At 37.0% G+C, this 20,046-nt stretch overlaps 2 protein-coding genes across 6 annotated transcripts; one reads left to right on the top strand and one right to left on the bottom strand.

The window, feature by feature from the left end:
• The first annotated feature begins 6,008 nt into the window (after window positions 1-6,008).
• On the top strand, window positions 6,009-14,605 carry LOC113303824 (serine/threonine-protein kinase EDR1-like). Of its 5 annotated transcripts, none has more exons than XM_026552912.1 (15): window positions 6,009-6,215; window positions 6,412-7,132; window positions 8,439-8,813; window positions 9,062-9,488; window positions 9,574-10,117; window positions 10,223-10,263; window positions 10,737-10,805; window positions 11,723-11,823; window positions 11,904-11,982; window positions 12,080-12,178; window positions 12,278-12,346; window positions 12,499-12,548; window positions 12,643-12,724; window positions 13,408-13,502; window positions 14,293-14,605. In XM_026552912.1, exons 3-15 carry the CDS (start codon window positions 8,737-8,739, stop codon window positions 14,504-14,506), a joined length of 1,947 nt encoding a protein of 648 aa, XP_026408697.1. In that variant the 5' UTR covers window positions 6,009-6,215; window positions 6,412-7,132; window positions 8,439-8,736; the 3' UTR covers window positions 14,507-14,605. The 5 variants fall into 5 exon arrangements, with proteins under 5 accessions (XP_026408697.1, XP_026408696.1, XP_026408695.1 ...); XM_026552911.1 differs by having other exon boundaries at window positions 8,436-8,813; XM_026552910.1 differs by having other exon boundaries at window positions 8,388-8,813.
• Window positions 14,606-15,166: 561 nt separating this feature from the next.
• Window positions 15,167-18,943, bottom strand: LOC113303823 (elongation factor 2). The gene is made up of 5 exons (XM_026552909.1): window positions 18,795-18,943; window positions 18,201-18,272; window positions 18,017-18,104; window positions 16,414-17,916; window positions 15,167-16,303 (listed from the first exon to the last, which is right to left on the bottom strand). The coding sequence occupies exons 2-5, from the start codon at window positions 18,201-18,203 to the stop codon at window positions 15,366-15,368; spliced, it is 2,532 nt and encodes an 843-aa protein (XP_026408694.1). The 5' UTR covers window positions 18,204-18,272; window positions 18,795-18,943; the 3' UTR covers window positions 15,167-15,365.
• Window positions 18,944-20,046: the final 1,103 nt, after the last annotated feature.

Below are 20,046 nucleotides of genomic sequence, written 5' to 3'. Positions count from 1 at the left end.
GACAACGATAGTTTAGAAAAATTTATGTGTCTAATCTAGAGTTTAAAATGTGTATGGCTACCTATCATGGAGTGGTATTATTACATATTTTGTTAAAATTTAGTTTATCACTTATGCAAACTGGTAAAGTCTTATGTTTATTTGAGAAATTTGATTGCGTTGTTTCTGTGACAGTGACAAGGTTGATAGTTTTTGTTTCTTTTGAATATAGATGATCTTTAACTGTTATTTTGCAGGTTATTATAGCAGCAGTGGAGGTAGATGAAAATAGGCTTCCCATGTCTTCCAATTCAACTACACTTGGCCACCTGAAGGGCGCCTTGATTCGTACTCATGTTCTTATCTCCTACAAAACTTGGAAGGATGTGCCAGAAACTTACAAAGATGATGTCTGGAATGAACTACAGGTACTAACTTACCTCAATTTGATTTGTGTTCATACTTATGTTAACTTTATTTGAGTTTAAGCCAGATGATGTGTTTTTTCAGATATCATTTCTATTGCCTAATACCTCTAAGGCAACGGTGGTAAAGGGGATGTCTGATATTAACCTTCAGTGTACACTTTCTTGCGAGGTATTACGTACTCTTAATGATCATATTGCTGTCGGATTATGCCGTTGGTGACCTTTCTTTGGAAGGTGATGTTGGTGATGGTGTTTGTTGATGGCGGCTGGCTGTGTTGACTTCATCCATCTTTTCATACTTTTGGGTATGCACTCAACTTTGAGATATTGAAGTTCTTAACACAGATAAGTAGTGCAGTAAACTTTCTTTGCAATATATATATTTCTTTCAGTTGTACCTCTCATCTCTCTAGCTAGCTAGATATCTCACCACCCAGGATCTATCTATTTAGTAGTAGTAACTTAAGTTTGCATAAAATGAGCAGCCAAGTCCCCATATTTATAAACGAGCCCCATTGTGGGGTTTCTTGATCATACAATTGGATATACCCTCAAAGAATTTATACATGTATTCATCCACATTATTACCATTGCTATTGTTATAAGTATGTGTCACAACAGGTTAGATTGTTTATTTTTGATGATGATTATGGTTATATGAATTACTAAAAATATACTTATCTGGGGTGGGGGAAAAGTTTTCACATCACCTTTGACTTGATACAGGTATGGTGAACAGAACAACAAATAGACATTTGTACGTCCGCAAGACTATATATATTGTAGTATGTGCCAGTAATTTCACACTTTTTGTATCTAGAATGGATAAGTGTATTTTCATTTCATGTTATTCTCTTAACCAATAAAGATTATGATGGCACTCACTTCCCATTTTCCACGTGGTCAGTGACACTCGTATAACTTTACGGTCTCGGTTTTAGAAATGCTTAGCTAGATATATGCCCAAAAAAGAAAATCATGTCTTCCCATAGCCATATATTGTACTCCCTCTGTCCTAAATTTTTTGTCCTTTATATATTTTATTTTCGTCTGTCCTAAAATACTGCCAGCTTCTGTTTATAGTCATATTTTTTAGTCAAACTTTCAAATATATCCTTCAAATTTTTATAATTATAAAATTATTTTAAATATCACCAATCTAAATATGAAATGATATCTTCCTCAATAGGAAACAATTCTACTAAATCAACCCATAACGATTTTTATTTTTATCTTCTATTTAAATATTTCTATAAATATTATAATTACCAATGTATTTTACTTACATACTCCATATATTCCTTTTAGTTTTAGTAATATCATAGCATTTAATAAGGGTGATTTTGTACACTCCTCCGATCTCCTTAATATCTTGACTTAGTCAAAACGGACTAATAATTTAGGACGGAGGGAGTAATACATAATGCCAATAACTGACTACTCATTAAGGGTTTGGTATCTTCTCTTCAAAAGACTTGTAGTAGTTCATGAACTGAAGCTTTTCTTCTTTTCAAATTTGTTAGGCATGTCTTTATAAACCGCTACAGCATCTTGGGAATGTGGAGAACTGGTTAGTTGTGGTTTCACACCATCGGAGGTATTGGTTCAAACTTTCTCAACCAGTTCATTATTCAAGTCTTTTGCCCTTATGTAACTAACTGTTGGTGTTTCTGCGGTTCTTTAATGATTCATTGATTTTCCAGTAACATTGCCATGTTTGGGTTTATTTTAGCTTTCATCTTGGTTTTCTTAAATTCACCATATCTTGTATGTAGGAAATGCAAGCACTTGCCTACTTGATGTTGGATCAATCTAGAAAGGATGCAGAGTATCTCATGGCATCCTCAGTATGCTTATTATTATGAAGGCAAGTATAATCGTCTTAAATCCTCTAAACATCTTTTGCCTAAAACACTCTTTATAAACATATTTTCCTCTAATCTTCTTAATCCTAATGTTAGTTAATGTAATGTAACTGGAAGAGCATGTGCAGCTTACATAAATTTGTATCCTCATGTTACTTAATGTAAATTTTGTACATTGAGGACATGCCAAAACTTATTGAAATTTGTACCAGATTTTGATTCTGTCTCTTATCAGTTGCAGGGATTTTGCATTTACTTTATGCATTTCTGCATTTTCCATATCTAATATTATGGTTTGTACTTGTGTTGCAGGGATTGTCGCGTCACCCAGAGGAGTTGAACATGTGCAAAGCTAGCATTGATATCAGGTGCTTGTTTTTATTGAAATTTAGGTTGTCGCATAACTCAAAATTTTGTACTTTACGCACTCACCATGTATAAACGAACATATAATTGTTAGAGTTTGAAACTAAACTAAGTTAAGAGTCTTATTGAAACCCATGTGTGGATGAACATATACTTGAATGTTCTTTCTCTTCTTTTGTAATTTTCTTAAATGTCCTTCTTATGTATAATTGAACAATATCAGTTCAATATAAGTTGTGCAGAAAGTGATTGATTGTTGGATTGAATCACAAGGTTATGGATAGTTGCAGGATAAATAAAAATGGAGGAGTATTTTGACCAGGTCAACAAAGACCTACGTTTTTTTTTTTGCAAAACAATAGCAACAGATAAATATGTTGCTAAATATATACCACAAAATGGAAGCCAGTCCTTTTAGACTTAGTCAAATATATCCGCAACTGCTATAAAATTTTCGCAACAGCGAAACCTGTTGCTAAATTTTTACCATGATTTCTTGGTCAATTCCGGTTGACCTAGTCAAGAATTCGTAACAAATAATAAAAAATTCGCAACTACCCTTTAGTTGTTGCTAAGTTTAGTGTCGCAACAGCTACATTTCCGTTGCGAAAATTCGAGTCGCCCCCTCTCACAACAACTCGCTGCAGTTGCAACCCTGATTCGCAACAGCGGGACACAGTTGCAAAACCCCATTTTTGGTGTAGTGACCTATCAGTAGTATTACCATGTCATATGCATTCGCTCAATAAGGACGAAATTTATGAATCGTCTAAGTGAATGCTTATATTATCCAGGAATGAGTGAACCATCTTATATGCCCATATATTGTGCATTTACTAGATTTGATTAATACAACATCTACTTTATTGGAACTTCTGAAGAGTTCTCCAAAGCACAAAAAATGCTTAAAGCAGAAGTTCGAGATGAGAATCTCGGTAAAACAAGATTGCAGTCTGAACATTGTAGCTATCAGTCCATTAATTTCGTCAATCTTGAAGGTCTATACATGTTATAAATGGACAAGCTAACATGATTGCGTTCATTCGATCTCTTATTTTTAAGATTGATCGGTTTACATCTCAAAGGGGATGTATCACTCTGTGGTTTGTATTACACAGTGGATGTGTAAATTAAGGGTACATTAACTGAGATATGTTATAAGTACCTGATATTGAGTTTGTAGTAGCATGTAAGACTGGTTTTACCCAGCACCAGTATCGAGACATAGGTCCGAAGAAAAGTTCTCCATCTTCATGGTACCATTAAGCTTGATCTTTTGCATGAAAGATCGCTAAATGTCTCCCACAAAGAAAAGCTAATCAGACTGTTTAAGTTTTGATTTTTGGCAGGTTTGTTAAAGCATCTAAGTATTTTCCTAGCTAGTAGTCTGGTAGTAGAGGATGGTTGTTCTTTCTCCGATCGGCTGCGATTGTTCAGACAAAGCTAGTAGAGAATAAATTGATGTACCATCAGAAGAACATTAAGAAATTGCACATAGTAAAATCATACCAACTTTCTCAAGTAAGGAAGCCGCCGAAGACATTAAAAGATGGTTCGTGGTATCTATGCAATATTACCAGGCACAATGATCAACTGAGAAGGCTCCTCATCAGGGGGAGTAAATACATGGAAGTCTATGGAAATTGGCACGTTGGACATTACGCCGTGTACTCTTTTTCCTTAGTTAAGGTTTTGTCCCACCGGGTTTTCCTTTTTAAGGTTTTAACGAGGCATGCTAGTCCAATGATATCCGCAATTTGACATGTTGTACTCTTTTTCCTTCGTCTTGATTTTTTGTCCCTCTGGATTTTTCCGGGAAAGGTTTTAACGAGGCAACATCTTCGTTCCATCCATGTTCTAAGAACTCATGTTTTCCTACATTCAGGTTTTTATCCCACTGGGTTTTCCTGATGAGGTTTTTAATGAGATAACAATCTTAGAACGACGATCACCATCTAACGAGATGCATGTCCATAGAGGTTCTTAAAATGCAGTATCGGATGATCACATTTTGGTTCGGGTTTTTACCGTATATGGTTTTTCTTGGCAACATCTTATCGGTGCAACCTGCTCATTAATGCCGGCATTATTATGAACTTTTAAAGCTCAGGTTTTGTCCCTAATGGTTTTCCTGATGCAGTTTTGCTGGAGGAAACATTTCATGGCGGCGACCAACCTCAAATCTAAGCTTCAAGTTTTCGGGTTTTGTCCCAAACGGTTTTCCCGAACAACCTTGACGAAGGGAGAAAACCATTTCACCATCGTTTCAAAGCCACGAGTATTGCACTATTTTTCTTTGGACTAGTTTTTATCCCAACCGGATTTTTCTGGCAAAGTTTTAACGTGGCAACGTTTTAGGAATGGTGGTCCAAGGAAGAGTTTTGTGTAAACACGTCTTGTAGGATGGCCTACCATTCTCAGAACCATCCAACAAGTATCGGATTTTCTTCTCGGTTAAGAGTTAACCGCCTAAACTAGATAAACAGCATCAGCTTAATAGCTAAGAGCATCTCCAACAGTAGGTCAAAAAAATCCTACATGGATGTCATTGTTAGACCTCCATTTTTTCAGATTTTATCCCTGGATCTTAATAAGACCCTTTACACTATAACTCATCTCCAGTAGTTAAGGTTATACAATGTATTTTAGATTTAGATAAACATTAATAGAATAATATTTAGCTTGATTTCATATTAAAAATTATATTTTTAAATTAAAATTAATGACATGGAATTAGTTAAGGGTCATTCCGAATGTGTAGTTAAGATTTTCTTTAATACCTTCGTATTTAGTATTTGATCTCTCCTAATTTATAGGACCTAACCATTGGAGATGCTTTTATACTAAATGGGGGTCTAAAATCCTACGTGTCATTCAAAAAAAATATTTTCACCCTCTGGTGAAAATACTCTAAGTAAATCCTAAATTGTGAACACGTGTAGACTGCCTTAATACTCTTGGCTATAAATAGCCGCGTAGTCTCCCACTTTAAATGTAACAAACATTTTGAAACAGAGAAGCGGTAAGATTCTCCCCTTTCCACTTTCATCTATCTATTAGAGTCAATAGTTAGAGTTAGTGGTCGGTATATCCACTCCTATATACGACCTTCATGTACTCGTTTATTATTATTATTATCTGAGTTAAGAGTATTAGTTAGTTGGCATTCCGTACGTCCTATGCTATAATACATAAAAACTATCTAGTTTTATGTACTGTAAAATGATTATTAATGATTAATTTAAAATTTAATGAATTTAAAAATTTACTCTACTGTCAGATTCACCTGACAAATGTGTCCCAGCAGTTATGTTTCTCGTATAAGCAGTTGGTATACTTACTGATTCAAAAGAATTCCGGTTGAATACGGGACATGGCGAGAAAGGAAAAGGGGCCAGATACTCGGAGTTTGTGGCCCGATCACATGTAGCCGGGACGGGCAGCCAGGCATTCTCAGTTCTATGTCTATTTACTGTTCGATGTAGCAGCAGCAACATCAACAAAAATGGATAGCCACGAAGAAGAATTCAATCCCCAAATTTCTCATCAACAATAACAACAGCAACATTTCTCAAAGGTTCAGTAACTAAAATATTAAACCCTAATTTCACTTATTAGCGGAATCCCTTTATTTTTCTTACTAATTTTAGTAGATTTAACGTAATATAGGGTTTCTGAGTTGATTTTTAGTGTTTTCGAGATCATTTTTAAGGTTCTTGGGACGATTTTTGGGGTTTTAGATAATTCATGGTGGTTGTTTTCTTTTATAACAGAGAGATGGTGATACTCTACTGTCAAATTCACTTGATAAGAAAGATGGTGGTGACAAAGAGGAGGTATTAACTAACTAGGTATGGCGAAGCTTGGTTTGATAACCGGCAGGCTTTGTTGAAGGAGTTTCCAGGAGGTTTAGAACGAAAGGGTGTTTTTAACCTACGCTGTCAAAGAACAGATTAGTGGTCAATCTGGAACACAAGGTGTATGAAGTTATGTATAATGTATCTGAAATACAAGTTGGATGCCTCTTGCCGTTATTTGTATACAAAGGTATTCTTTGCAAGCATGCTTTATCTGTCTTGAATGAATTTGTGGAGGAAATCCTGTCTCAGTACATACTCTTAAGATGGTGCAAAGATTTCAAACGTAAATTTCTTTTGAATCATCACTTGGACCATTCAGATGTTAGAAACCCAGTGCAACATTATGATATTCTGTATCAGAATGCCATTCAACTTGTAGATGGAGGAGTGCTATGAGCTTTAAATTCGTTTCGCAACGATTACAAGACTTGAAGAATAAGGTCCATATTGAGAAGTGTTTCTTCTTAGCTACAAAAACTGAGTATTTGGTGCTCGGTTTACAACCTGCCCGACTTCCTGTAATGACAAAGTGTCTCTGTAAGTTGTTTGGTAATGCACTCCATAAGGGCTTTTCACTTTCGGAAGAGAGAAACTTGGATTGCCTTTGCTGGATCGCTTATGCTTGGAGACCAAGGTGTGTGGTTTCCCCGTCGCTCTCTTGAATATCTGGATGATTGACTATTTTATGTTTTTCAGTTAATGTTTCCTGAACTTGTTTATATGCTGCTATTCACTTTTGTAGTTCAGTCAATTGTCTTGTTGAGGCCAAACACTTTTAGTTAGGATTGTTTATTGTAGTATATATAAGGATACACCCTCAGAATATGCTGATTTTCTTCCATGATGCAGCCTACTTTGAACCATATTTGATACAAAATATTCTGTTATTCGTTAATCGTTATGTGACACATCATAGATGAATGTAGGTGATGGGAGGACACATGTGTGAAGTGCATGTTTGTTACTTTATTCTCATCATTTTTTGTTTTTGTTATTTTTTTTCAGTCATACCTGCAAATTGTAGTGCCATTTATATGTGAATTGTCATTAAACAAATATAGGATTTTTTTTAACCTAGATCCATTGAACGGAACTTATGGTCCGTTCTGCGACAGGGTTCGTGCAACCACAAAAACTTTGCTTCCAGGAGATAGATTGGTCGAAACCAAAATGTTGAGCTTCTTTAGCATAATTAGTCTATGTCCTCTAAGCTGTGCACACGGTCTTTTCTAATAAAAAAATTTATACCTGTAAATACCACTAACAGTGTTATAGTCTCACTTAACCGCTTTCATTACAACTCTTTTTATTTTTATTTTGTCATTTATGCGAGAGTTATGTCCTCTTAAAATATATTATGTCCTCTTAAAATATATTTACCCATTCTAGAAGTCATTCTCATTTCAGGTGGCATACCTTCATCTACGGGTTGAATAACCTATCCAAGAAGCATTCTCTTACAATTGTTTTTAGAGACACGTCTCTTTGGAGATAACCATAAAACCAAATTAGTAACATATAGGTGACAAAAACAAAATAAGAGTCAAGAGTTAAGACAAAAAAAAGAAAGTAACAGAAAATATAGATGATAAAAACAAAATAAGCCAAGGGTTAAGACGAAAAAATCAGAACCTATAGATGACAAAAAAAGAGTTGAGAGTTGAGAGAAACAAAGAAAGAATACAACTAACTAAGATTAAGAGTTAAGATTTGGAAAGGTCAATTACTGAAGGGGCAGCACCTGTCAAAAACAAAATAAGTAACCTATAGATGACTAAGTTCATTGATACAGCATTAATAACAAATAAAAGGTGAAGAAAGAATATATATATATATATGCTAAACTGTTCGTGTTTTTTTTAAGTATCTATCTGAACTTTCTTTTACAGTTCTTTTCTTACCTTATGGACACTACATTAGCCAAGCAATTGTTGCAGAAGATCGAAGATCTTGAAGCAGGAGACGGCGAGCTTAAACAAGAAATGTTGAAACTAGTCCTTCATGGAAGCCTTACAGGCTGCAGAATCGATTCTGCAGATAAATTGGTTTACAGTGACCAGAAATGTTGCACAAATTCAACTACGGGACCAAGATTTGCGGGTTCAAGGAGAAAGGTTGGTGGTGGGGGTTACAGCGAAACCATGGCAGGGTGTGCGGCAAGCTCAAATTCATTAAGATTGAGAGAGAATAGTGGTGCTGATCCTTTAAATCCTGTAACACAGTTTAAATTTGACGGAGATGCATTCTTTGAATATCTTGGAGTCAATGGGCCAGGCAGTTCATTTTTATGATCACAGTTACATAATATGTTACTGGTAAGCTTTTATATTTCCTGTTTGTTTGTCTTTTTTTTTATATGTTCTCGAGAGTTGTCGTTATGCCGCTAGAGCTTTCAACTTTAGCCTAAAATCATGTTATGTTTAGTAGAAACTTGGAAGAAATTTTTGTCTGAAGCTGTAGGTATACTTGTCATGCAATGCACTACAATCCTCTACACCTGTGAACTCGTAGTCAGACTTTTGAAATCTGTCACTACATTTTCATTTTGGATATATTGTTACAGGAATCGTGCTGCTGAGCAACTTTTTGGTTATTCTGTATCAGAAGCGCTTGGTCGGTGTACCCTTGGCCTCATTATTGAGGAACAGGACTTTAACGAAGCGGACAAAATTGGACGCAGGACTGCCATTGGGCAATGCTACACTGGACAGTTTCCTGTCAGGAACAAGCAAGGGAGACGATTTAAAGTCATCGTTACCATTAAGCCATTATATGATGATACTGGTGAGATCATTGGGGTTGTCCGTGTATCGTGTGATTCACAGCCCTTTCGAGATATTGCTCCAGTTTTCTCTAAAACAAGTCCTATTCCGGAAGACGCCTACACTAACGCTAGTCAGAAGCCTAGAAGTGGTTTCGCAACAACTAAACCTTGTTTTAACACTCAGGAGATTCTGCATGTTGTGATTTGCTCAAAAATATGGAAGCTGGTAACTACATTCCTTAAATCTTAACTGTGTCTCTTGTGTCTCTTTTATGGCAGTCTCATTTTGATTATGAATATGAAACATGCAGGCATCAAGAATGACCAAAATATTGTTCTCAAAATTGATACCTCGTGTGAAAACCATGAAGCATGAGATCCTTCATGGGGGAAGCTCATATGCTAACCCTCAAGGTTTCAGAGAAACAAATTTTTTGGATAAACGGAATGATGCCCTGCAGGAAGGATCCCCAATAAACTCCCGTGGAGATTCAGACGACAAGGGTAAAGGTACGATTTCCCACGAGATGGTGTCTTATTCACGGGCATGGAAAGGAACCAAACAAAGTAGGTTTGTAACAAGGATTCCCACCACCTATGGTGTGTTGTATGATGAACAGGAAGATGATTTCAATCGTCAGAGGAGTACTGAGCCTGAAAGCCAGATAGTGCAGTGTAGCCGATTTGGTGGAAATGAAGCCTCTGGTTCTACATTCTCCTCTTTTGACAGTGCAAGCACTGTGACCATTAACAATAGCAGTGTATGTCCTCTTCATAACTTTGATACGGATGCAGACTCTTCGGATTATGATATCTCGTGGGAAGACTTGACCTTCGGTGAACAAATAGGGCAGGGTACAAAACATGTTCATTATCACTATTTCTCTTTTGTTCTTACTTAATGGCTTTTGCATTATGATTTTTCTTCTTCTGGTATTTAGTTTTTTTAATGGGTTTCAGGTTCATCTGCAACCGTGTTTCACGGCCTATGGTGTGGCTTGGTATGTTTACTATTTCTTCTGAAAACCTTGAACATGGTCTGCATCTTGCTAATGGGCTTAAATTTAGCATGTATATGTGTCATAATATCACTTTGTGAACGCTGTGGTTTCAATATGTTGTCTTTCTTCAATTATAATCATTATTATTCGTCTTGAGACTTGAGTAGGCTGAAGGAGATTAGACCTGGAAACACCTGACCTTAAAACTTTAGGTTTCCACCATGCTGCACCTTATTCCATGATTATACCAGTAAATAGTAGTGTTGATCAATTTTTTACCCTGGCTTGTCAATCATGTCCTGTTTGGGTGGATATGACGTATCTTGTTTGTTTTCCTATTACAGGAAGCTGTTATATAGGAGTCAGCTTCAGGGCTTTTCCATTCTTAGCACTAGACCCTAGCAGGCACTAGTTAGAAGGTTTTGAGCTATTCATTTTGTGTTGTTAATATGCAATCATTTACTTTCTTGAAGGATGTTGCTATAAAGGTATTCCTCAATTTTGAGAACTGGGATGGCTTATTAAGTTGCTTCAGAGAAGAGGTAGGCTTCATTTCAAGCTACAGATTATTATCTTTTAAGTACAAAATTTGTTAGAATAGTTAACTACATTTATTGCATTCTAATTCTTAAACCATATCAGTGTCATAGAAGAATAACTCATGGACTATTTTCATTTCACGGATTAGTGCTATCTAGAAGAGAGTCAACCTTCTACATGTGGTTAAGGCATGTGTCCTCTCTATCCACCCAAATTTGAGAGGCACCTTGCACTTTAGACTTGATGTACTGAAAACAAATTAGGTTTTAGAACATGATTAGAAACTCTATTTGCACTTTGATTAGGATAGCCACTGATCCGGTTTTGTTAGAACTTAGAGCTAGGCACGTTATGTTGCTGAACTATAGAAAATTGATATTTCTTGGTGAGCAACAATCCATTTTTGTGTTCGAAATAATAAAAGATATCAAGTGTAATAGTAAGAGACGACTGCAGGTAGGCATCTCTTTTAGAACTGTACACTTAAATCTAATGGTACACCAGTAGTAGACTGTATAGAGCAATAAGTGGTGCAAATGCCATTTCCGTAATTATAAATTAATATGTATCGTTATCCTCAAGTTAAAATTTAAAACCGTATGAGGGTGCAAAGCATTGGGGTAAGATTATGATATCAAGAGAGAACTGTTACAATTTAACAAAGAGACTTTTACTGAGCACATATATATAAGGGCAAATAGAGTATAAACCCTTTGATATGCAAAACTGAAGAAGTCGTTTATAAAGATGTGCAAAAAAGATCAATAAAACACTGTAGAACACCAATGGCTCTGCAGCAATATATGTATCCACTCCCATAGCTTTTGTATCTTTTCAGCACTGGATTTTCAGTGAAACCAAAAACACCACTAGAGTAGGTATACATCTAATGTAAACTTTATGTTACTATTTTACGAAGGTGTTACTCATGAAGAGACTCCGACATCGGAATTTACTACTATTTTTGGGAGCAGTGACTTCACCTCCGCATCCCTGCATTATCACCGAGTTCCTCCCACGGTTCGTTTTCATTTTTTATCCTTATTTGCCGATATTCTTGTGTAATTTGTTTCTCTATAATATTCAGCGTTGGTTTTCAGTGGAAGTCTGTTTCAGTTGCTTCACCGTAACTTTGTTACGATGGATTGGAGGCGACGTGTTAACATGGCTTTAGATGTTGTAAGTACTTTTCTTGGCCACAACTTATTTAAAAAGTTTATTGTTGGTATGAATTAAACCGATAGAAAGTTGGTTATGCATGTCAACCCTTCCGTAGGCACGAGGAATGAATTATCTTCATCAATGGGACCCACCAATTGTTAATTGTGATTTGAAGTCATCGAATCTGCTGGTTGACAAGAACTGGACTGTGAAGGTGAGCAGCTCTCCCTTTTCTTACATTTTTTTAGATGCACGTAATAAAATTGCAAAAGAAATGTTTGTAGTTCATATATTTATTTGTTCCGGGTACTAGGTTGGTGATTTTGGTCTCTCGCGGCTCAAACATGCAACCTTTCTTACAACAAAGAAATGGAGGGGAACGGTAATACTTGCATAATGTTTCCTTCAGTTCATTTGCACTTTGTAGTTTTACTTCAGTTGGTTCTTGTTTTTGGTTTTTGTTTTTAAAATAGTCCTATATGTGATTGTTTGAGTTATTTAATTGACCTAATATTGCCCCTATCTTTCTTGCAGACACAGTGGATGGCGCCAGAGGTTATTCGTAACGAGCCAGTGGATGAGAAGTATGTTTGAACCTTTTCAGATTTTTTGTGGGTAGTATTGATCATTCCATCGTTGATGCTCAGCAAACTCTTACGTGTGCGAGAAACCTTTTAGGTCTGATGTATATAGCTTTGGAGTTGTTTTGTGGGAGCTTGCCACACTGAAGATCCCCTGGTATGGCCTAACACCCGTGCAGGTATTTTCTTGCTCAACCTGATGCCAGGTCCACGTTGTCAGAAATTCAGTTCCTTAACATGGTTACTTAGCGCTTCTACATGATTACTATTTCAGTTTATGGTAAATTAAATTTAATGCCTAGGGTTAACTTGTTCTATATGTAAAAAACAGTTTAGGCTCTTCTACATGTATTCCCTCATTCTTAGTTGATGGAAGAAACTAAATTTATGCAAAATGCTGGAAGAGGATCCATGCCTTGCTTGAGGTGTCCTCCAAACTTGACATCATGAGTTAGGGACGCCTCATCCTGCACATGTGAAACTTAGCTTAATTATATGATAAAATGTTAATGTTACTTTTGTGTGGTTTACCTTTAACTAATCATGATGCACAGAAAAACCAACACATAAAACTTTGCATGAACTTTCAATCTTCTTTGAACGGCCATATCTGTAGTGATGTTGGTGATGTTGGTCCCAATGCCTTCACTTTAAAATGTATGTGAATGTGCAAGTACCTAAGAGTATTGAGAAAATGTATAACACAAATTGTTGTTGAATTGTTATCATGAAACAGCAAAAACACTGAAAAGATACATTTTCCACTTCAACAGCAATGCCATATTTTGTCCCACACAAAAATTAGTCTACTGATGTTTTGTAGAATGCAACATCATTCAAGTAACAAATGTGAGTTCTGCAGGTGATTGCAGCTGTAGGATTCATGGAACAGCGTCTTGAGATTCCGAAAGACATGAACCCACAATGGGCATCTTTAATTAAGAATTGCTGGCAAAGGTACTCATCTTTACTTTAGCAAGTAACAGAAATTAGTATATTGATATTCTTCCGTGACCCATCCATTTTAATTTTTTGTTTATATATTTTCCACAAATTGTCAATTCAGCAAGCCTGAACGCTGACCAACATTCGGAGAACTGCTTGAAAAGTTGATGGTTCTACAGAGTGCAGAGACATTATTTTATTCAAAGCCTAGTGATTCTCTTTTAGGGCATGGTGGTAGTTAATATCTTCTTAACATTGCTGCAGTGGATTAATGTATCTAACATACAAGTTGGTTGCACTTGCAGATGATTTTAACGAGTGGTGGATTAACATTATAGTTGTAACGAGTGGTGGTTAGTTTTATCATGAATCACTGTTTTAAGTCAGTCAATTTGTATTTGTAATTTTGTCTGTGCGGTGACCCTTGTTAAGAAGAAGACAAACTGATATTGGTGTCCCAAAATGCCTAATAAAGTTTACCTTGGAAGTTGAGTTTGGAATGCCTTCAAACAGTGACAAATAAAATCAAAATATGAAGCTCTTTATATAGATAACTCCACAACCAAACAAACCCTAGATTTCCCTACACAATTGAAATACTTGCTAACTAAGAAAAGATAAAGTTACTGTGCAATCAAGTCTCTTTCCTTGAAGATGCTTCCATACGTCTTGATAATATGTTATTAGATTGTCTCAAGAACATGTCATTAGTTTCTCTGGAAGCTGCTCTAATATAATTTGGTAGAATCCACAAAATTTTCATTAAAGATGGTGGCATCACATATCTTGATGTAATCTGCAGACTTTTTACTAGGAGAAAAGTGGCTTTGAGAATCATGGCCTCAACGATGGCGAAAAGTCCGAATATGAGAATCAAACCCAAGAGATTGATGGCGAAGAGTCTTACATGTGTGTACCATGGTGGTGCTTCAAAGGTTTCGTGGTTAGTCATGATGGATGAATTTAAACCAAGCGAGAAATTGGAGAAAGAATATAAGAAACGTTTGTGTGAATAACAAAAGAGGTAGTGAAGCCTATTTATATATAACTGTTTTTAGTTTCCTGTTATGAAACGGTGAGGCTTTTTAATTCTAGAACAATCTTGATAAATACAATTCGACTATGTTTATGGAAATTTATGATTATGATCTAATTAGTGTCGGGGTCGTGGTATTTGGTTGGTCCCCTGTTTGGGCTGTAAGTTTGTCCTCGTTCACCTGTTGGTCAATTAAGTCAACCTTTTGGTAGCTATGGCTCACTTCTAGTTTTTCTTGAGAAGAGAACCTTGTTGATTAGAACTGAAGATCCCCACCATCTTCAATACCGGCGACTACTCTTAACTCCGTTCATTTCGCGCCAGCTCATTTTTTTCAGGATCATAACAAGTATTGTTTGTTTCCATTACACAGTACCAGTAAGGAAACAAGGAGGTTCAATGGCTGGTACACATTCAGGGAGAGGTAATCAAAATTCGTAAGTTAATCTCAATTTCTTACTAGTGGAACAGTTTGAAGATATCAATTTTAAGAAAAAACCGCCAGTGCTATCATTCTGTACATTGTTCAATTGTTTCAAACACAAACCAGAATTGTACAGTCACTTGGCAGCAAGATTCGTGTTGCCTTTTGTAACCATGGCAATACTGCAGGAAGACACTTTCCTTCTGCATTAGACACTGAAGTTAAAGGAATTTTATTGCACTAATAATTATAGATTAAATGATAAACTAAATTAAAGTTTGGATCATTCTGTTACCAAAACACTTACAAACCCAAGACTAACTAATATCCATTTGCCAACATAATTAAACCTAATGCCTAAACACTTGGAACAACTCACCATCTCAATTCATCATTCAAAAAAGAACCTTAACACTTAAAGCTTGTCCTCAAAATCGGAGAGAGGGGTCATCTGGGCCTTCAAACCCTTCCTCTTCCTGATGTCTGTCACAAGCTCTGCGGCTTGAGTACCAGCCTCCAAAGGATCAGCCATCATCATATCCCAATGATCAAACACAGACTGAGGAAAAGCCTGCCCTGATGTGGCAGCCCTAAGCTGGGCAGAGAAACCGAATGACTCCACGACGGGTAGATATGCTTTGATGTTGTAGAGAGGAGTTCCTGGCCTCTGCATTTCCTCAAAGACGTGTCCACGCTTCTGATTGAGAACACCGTAAATACCACCAAGAGCACCTTCCGGAGCCTGGATCTCGACTAGGTACACAGGTTCTAGAAGTCTAGGTTTAGCTGTGAGCTGTGACGCATACATAACCCTCCTGGCGGTAGGAATAACCTGTCCACCACCTCTGTGAATGGCATCAGAATGGAGAACCACATCACATACTTCAAAGCATATACCTCTCATGTTCTCTTCTGCTAGCACACCTTCCTTTGAGGCCCACTGAAACCCTGCGACAACTGAATCCTTGATTTCATTAAGGTACTGAACTCCCTTACACATATCGACAACCATGTTTGGACCAGTAGTATCCGGACCAAAACACCAGATCTTCTTTGCAAGATCCTTGTCCCATCCAAACTCTTCAGATAAGATCTTTGAACGAATTTTGGGATCATCTCTTGGACCAATACGACCATCATCAATGGCTTCAGCAAGTCCATCCTCAAGAGGGCGTGCCTCCATGTACAGACGGTTGTGCTTGTTTGGAGACTTGCTCATCACAGTTCTTGAAGACTTCTCTAGCACAGTTTCACGGAATGACACCACAGGGTCAGACTTCACGATTTCTGCACCACCCATGAAATCATCCTGCAAATCCTTCAAACAGATCTCAAGATGGAGTTCTCCAGCACCTGAAAATAAAGATATTTTAGATCAAATCCATTTTCAAATGAGAGAAAGCATGTCCAGTTACAGAAGGGATGACAAGAAAGCAAGTCCAGTTACAGAAGGGATGACAAACCTGCAATGATGTGCTCGCCCGACTCCTCAATGGTACAGACAACCATGGGATCAGATTTGGACAGACGCTTAAGACCTTCAACCAGCTTGGGAAGGTCAGAGGCAACCTTACACTGAACAGCAACACGAACAACGGGAGAGACAGAAAACTTCATGGCTCTGATAGGATGAGCATCAACTTCCTTCTCGTTTGTGAGAGTTGCATTCTTGGTGATAAATTGATCTAATCCAACCAGGGCAACTGTGTTACCACAAGGTACATCCTCAACTGACTCCTGTTTCTTTCCCATCCAGATAACAGTTCTCTGGACACTCTTGGTGTATAAGTCCTTCTTCCCACCAGGAACGTAGTTAGGCCCCATGATTCTGACTTTAGCACCTGTTGCAACCTTACCAGCAAAGACACGACCAAAGGCAAAGAATCTACCCTTGTCGGAGGCAGGAATCATCTTAGACACGTAGAGCATAAGTGGACCTTCGGGATCACAGTTTCTGATGGCATTAGCATACTGGTCATCAAGAGGACCCTCGTACAAGTTCTCGACACGATACCTCTGAGCTGTGTGGGGAGAGGGGAGATGATAAATCATCATTTCAAGTAGGGCAGTAGCTGCAGGGAGCCAAGTCTGCATCACACGCTTCATCAAGGGCTTCCCAATCAACTCCTTCTCGTCATTCTTCATTACAACACCAAGCTTTTGCAACATAGGCCACAACTTGTCCTTTTGGTCATTCATGCAAGTGGCAATGATCTGCTTGATGGGTTCATAACAGAACTGGACAAACCCACGCTTACATGTGGGAGACGAGGTTCTCTTATTAGTCCACTTCTTAGTTGCTGGGTCAAAGAAGTTCTCACCCCAAAGCCTCTCCATCATCTTACTGTGTTCAACACCGAACTTAGAAGCATACATGTTTGCAAAATTGGTTAGAGTGAAAGCCCAACCGTGCAAACCAGCAGAGAAGGCGACTGTTCCTTTTTCAGGGTAAACCTGGACATCACCGAGGAGTGGGTCTTCATAAGTGGCCATAATAACATTGGCATTCTCAATAACTCTGGAGAAAGTCTGATAAGCCTCTTCTCCATCAACCTGTAGCTCTAGGAAGCATCTGTCCATCTTGTTGACAGTCAAAACAGGCCTGATTCTTTCTCCAAGAGCTTGTCGAAGGACAGTCTCGGTTTGGACGCAAACACCCTCAATACAGTCAACCACAACAAGTGCACCATCAGTGATACGTAATGCAGCTGTGACTTCAGAAGAGAAGTCGACGTGACCAGGTGAATCAATAAGGTTGATGAGGTACTCGTTACCCATTCTTTCACCCTTGTAGGCCTTCAAAGACTCATCACTCATCTCGTAATAGAGAGAGATTCCAGTAGATTTAATTGTAATACCACGTTCTGCCTCATCTGCACGGGTATCTGTCATCCGAACATCACCAGCAGTCTCTTGGGCAATGATACCAGCAGCAGCCACAAGAGAATCAGTAAGTGTTGATTTTCCTGTAAAAGAAACATATCAATATCAGATAAACTAATCAACTGTACAGACAAATTTCTCTTTACAGCTAAATTGCAACATAGATACTATACAGTTGCATACCATGATCCACATGAGCAATGACGGACATGTTCCTGATATTATGCTTCAGGTCCATGATCCGACGAAGCTCTTCAGCTGTAAACTTCACCTGCACAGATTAAACAGTAATGAGTATCAGAATTGGTCAGTTATAAAATCATATTGAATTTGAAACATAAAAAAAAAAGTCTACAGAAAAGCTTACCATCTTTGTTTCTGTAAATCAAAACTCCGCTACTACAAAATATCAGTGAACAGATTTGCAGCAGACAAATCCCTGAAATATAAAACATATACAACAGAAAAACTGGTCAAATTACAGTTCCAGCTATCACTAATCAAAATCTACATCCTGAACTCAAAATCATGAATAAATCTCAATTATAACCTACTCAGCTCAAGTAATACAGCATCAAAATACTAAGATTATAAACACGTGAATGGACAAACAGGACTAATTTATGAAGAACATTAGATACAGAAACAAACGTGTTATCATAGATTTGCTTCAAACAATATATGTAGTTGATTAAGGAGACAAGACATGCTAAAACCCTAGTATTGAATCGAAACAATACAATCTAGCAAAGACCGCAGATATTCAAAATCATGGATTACGATATTACCAATCGAATAATCAGATCTGGGAAAAGATAAATCAGATCTATACATGTAAGAAAATTAAACTCAAGAAAATATCAAGTTTCACAACTAAATCAAAATATTAGTAATAGGGGTTTGAAACTCGAAAAACTAATACGATTTCGATGAGATCTTTAAACTGGAAACCCTAACTTACCTAAGAGAAAGGAGAGCTGCGCCTTGAGAGAAGAATAGAAGGAAGTTAGTGATGTCGCAAAGGGTTTCCTTCTTATTTGGTTTTTCTGTAAACCCTAATGGGAACCTGACGATTTTTTGGTCTAAATCCTAGTTTATATAGAAATTCACGGTTCCACTAGTTGCGGACCAATTTTATTAGGAACGATTTTTTTAGGAGCATGGTTTTTTTTGGGACCATGGTATTATTAGGCCAACCTCCTCATATTTATAAGGAGTGTCCTAAAATTAGGTAAATACATATTTATCCTTTACTTTAATTTAAATTAAAACTAACTTAATAACTATATAAATTTGATCATATACATCTAATCTAAATGAATCTATTAACCAAAATCAAAAACAAAAATTGGAGGGGAATCGAAATTTTTTAGTTTTGAAAAAAAAAATATTCTCTTCTTCTTCTCTCTTTCCTTGACGTTCCTCGTTTGATTGAAAAACCCATCATTCGTTTTTTGATAGGGTAAATTGAGTAGAGATCATCAAATGATTGGGTAAATTGAGTAGCAATCATTAAAATATGGTTTAAATGGAAGTTAAAGTGGCATGTTCGGCTAGGAATAGTTTAAAAAAAAACTAGTTTTGTAATCGAACATTCTGAAACCAAGAACACGAAGAACACTTCGGTTATCACGAATTTATTTTTTCGTTCGCAAAAAATAGTTTTAACCGAACTCCTCATTGAAAACCAATATATTGTGTTTGGTTGGTTCGCAAAAAATAGTTTTAACTGAACTCCTCATTTAAAACCAATATATTGTGTTTGGTTGGTTCGCAAAAAAATTTAAAATTAGTTAGTAAACGAACTCCATCCATATTACCAAAAAAAAAAAATGTAACCGAACTGTGTTATTTTTCCCACTATGTTGAGTTATGATTTAACCGAACTTTACCTACTCTGTCCGGTTTGTTCGCAAAAAATCTTGACAAACCGAACTCTTCACTAATTCCATACATGTGGAGTTCGGTTAGATATGTTGTTGGGTTAAAGTATGTGAACCAACCGAACATTACTCTGTAAATCCTATAAACAAAGTTCGGTAACATGTATGTTTACCGAACGACTAAAACCTCCATTAAAGAGCGAGTTCGGTAACCTGCGTGTTTGGAAGAAGTAACCGAACTACACTTTCAGATGAGTTCGGTAACCTGTTCTTCACATAAGATAACCGAACAAGCCCAAATACCCTTCCTCTGGTTGTGGTTGGTAAAAT

This window comes from Papaver somniferum, chromosome 8, assembly GCF_003573695.1.
Source record: "Papaver somniferum cultivar HN1 chromosome 8, ASM357369v1, whole genome shotgun sequence".
Lineage (NCBI taxonomy): Eukaryota > Viridiplantae > Streptophyta > Magnoliopsida > Ranunculales > Papaveraceae > Papaver > Papaver somniferum.
Note: the sequence above shows the minus strand (reverse complement) of the source record. Positions and strands in the feature narration are given on the sequence as shown.

What these genes read in the sequence shown, in the direction of transcription:
- LOC113303823 (XM_026552909.1), bottom strand. An exon ending in CATTGCTCATGTGGATCATG is followed by an intron (nt 17,917 to 18,016) that starts GTATGCAACTGT and finishes TTTCTTTTACAG; the next exon opens with GAAAATCAACACTTACTGAT. An exon ending in GGGCGAGCACATCATTGCAG is followed by an intron (nt 16,304 to 16,413) that starts GTTTGTCATCCC and finishes CTTTATTTTCAG; the next exon opens with GTGCTGGAGAACTCCATCTT.
- LOC113303824 (XM_026552912.1), top strand. Translation starts at nt 8,737, where the DNA reads ATGCATTCTTTGAATATCTTGGAGTCAATGGGCCAGGCAGTTCATTTT. An exon ending in CAAAGAAATGGAGGGGAACG is followed by an intron (nt 12,347 to 12,498) that starts GTAATACTTGCA and finishes TCTTTCTTGCAG; the next exon opens with ACACAGTGGATGGCGCCAGA. An exon ending in ATGGCCTAACACCCGTGCAG is followed by an intron (nt 12,725 to 13,407) that starts GTATTTTCTTGC and finishes TGAGTTCTGCAG; the next exon opens with GTGATTGCAGCTGTAGGATT.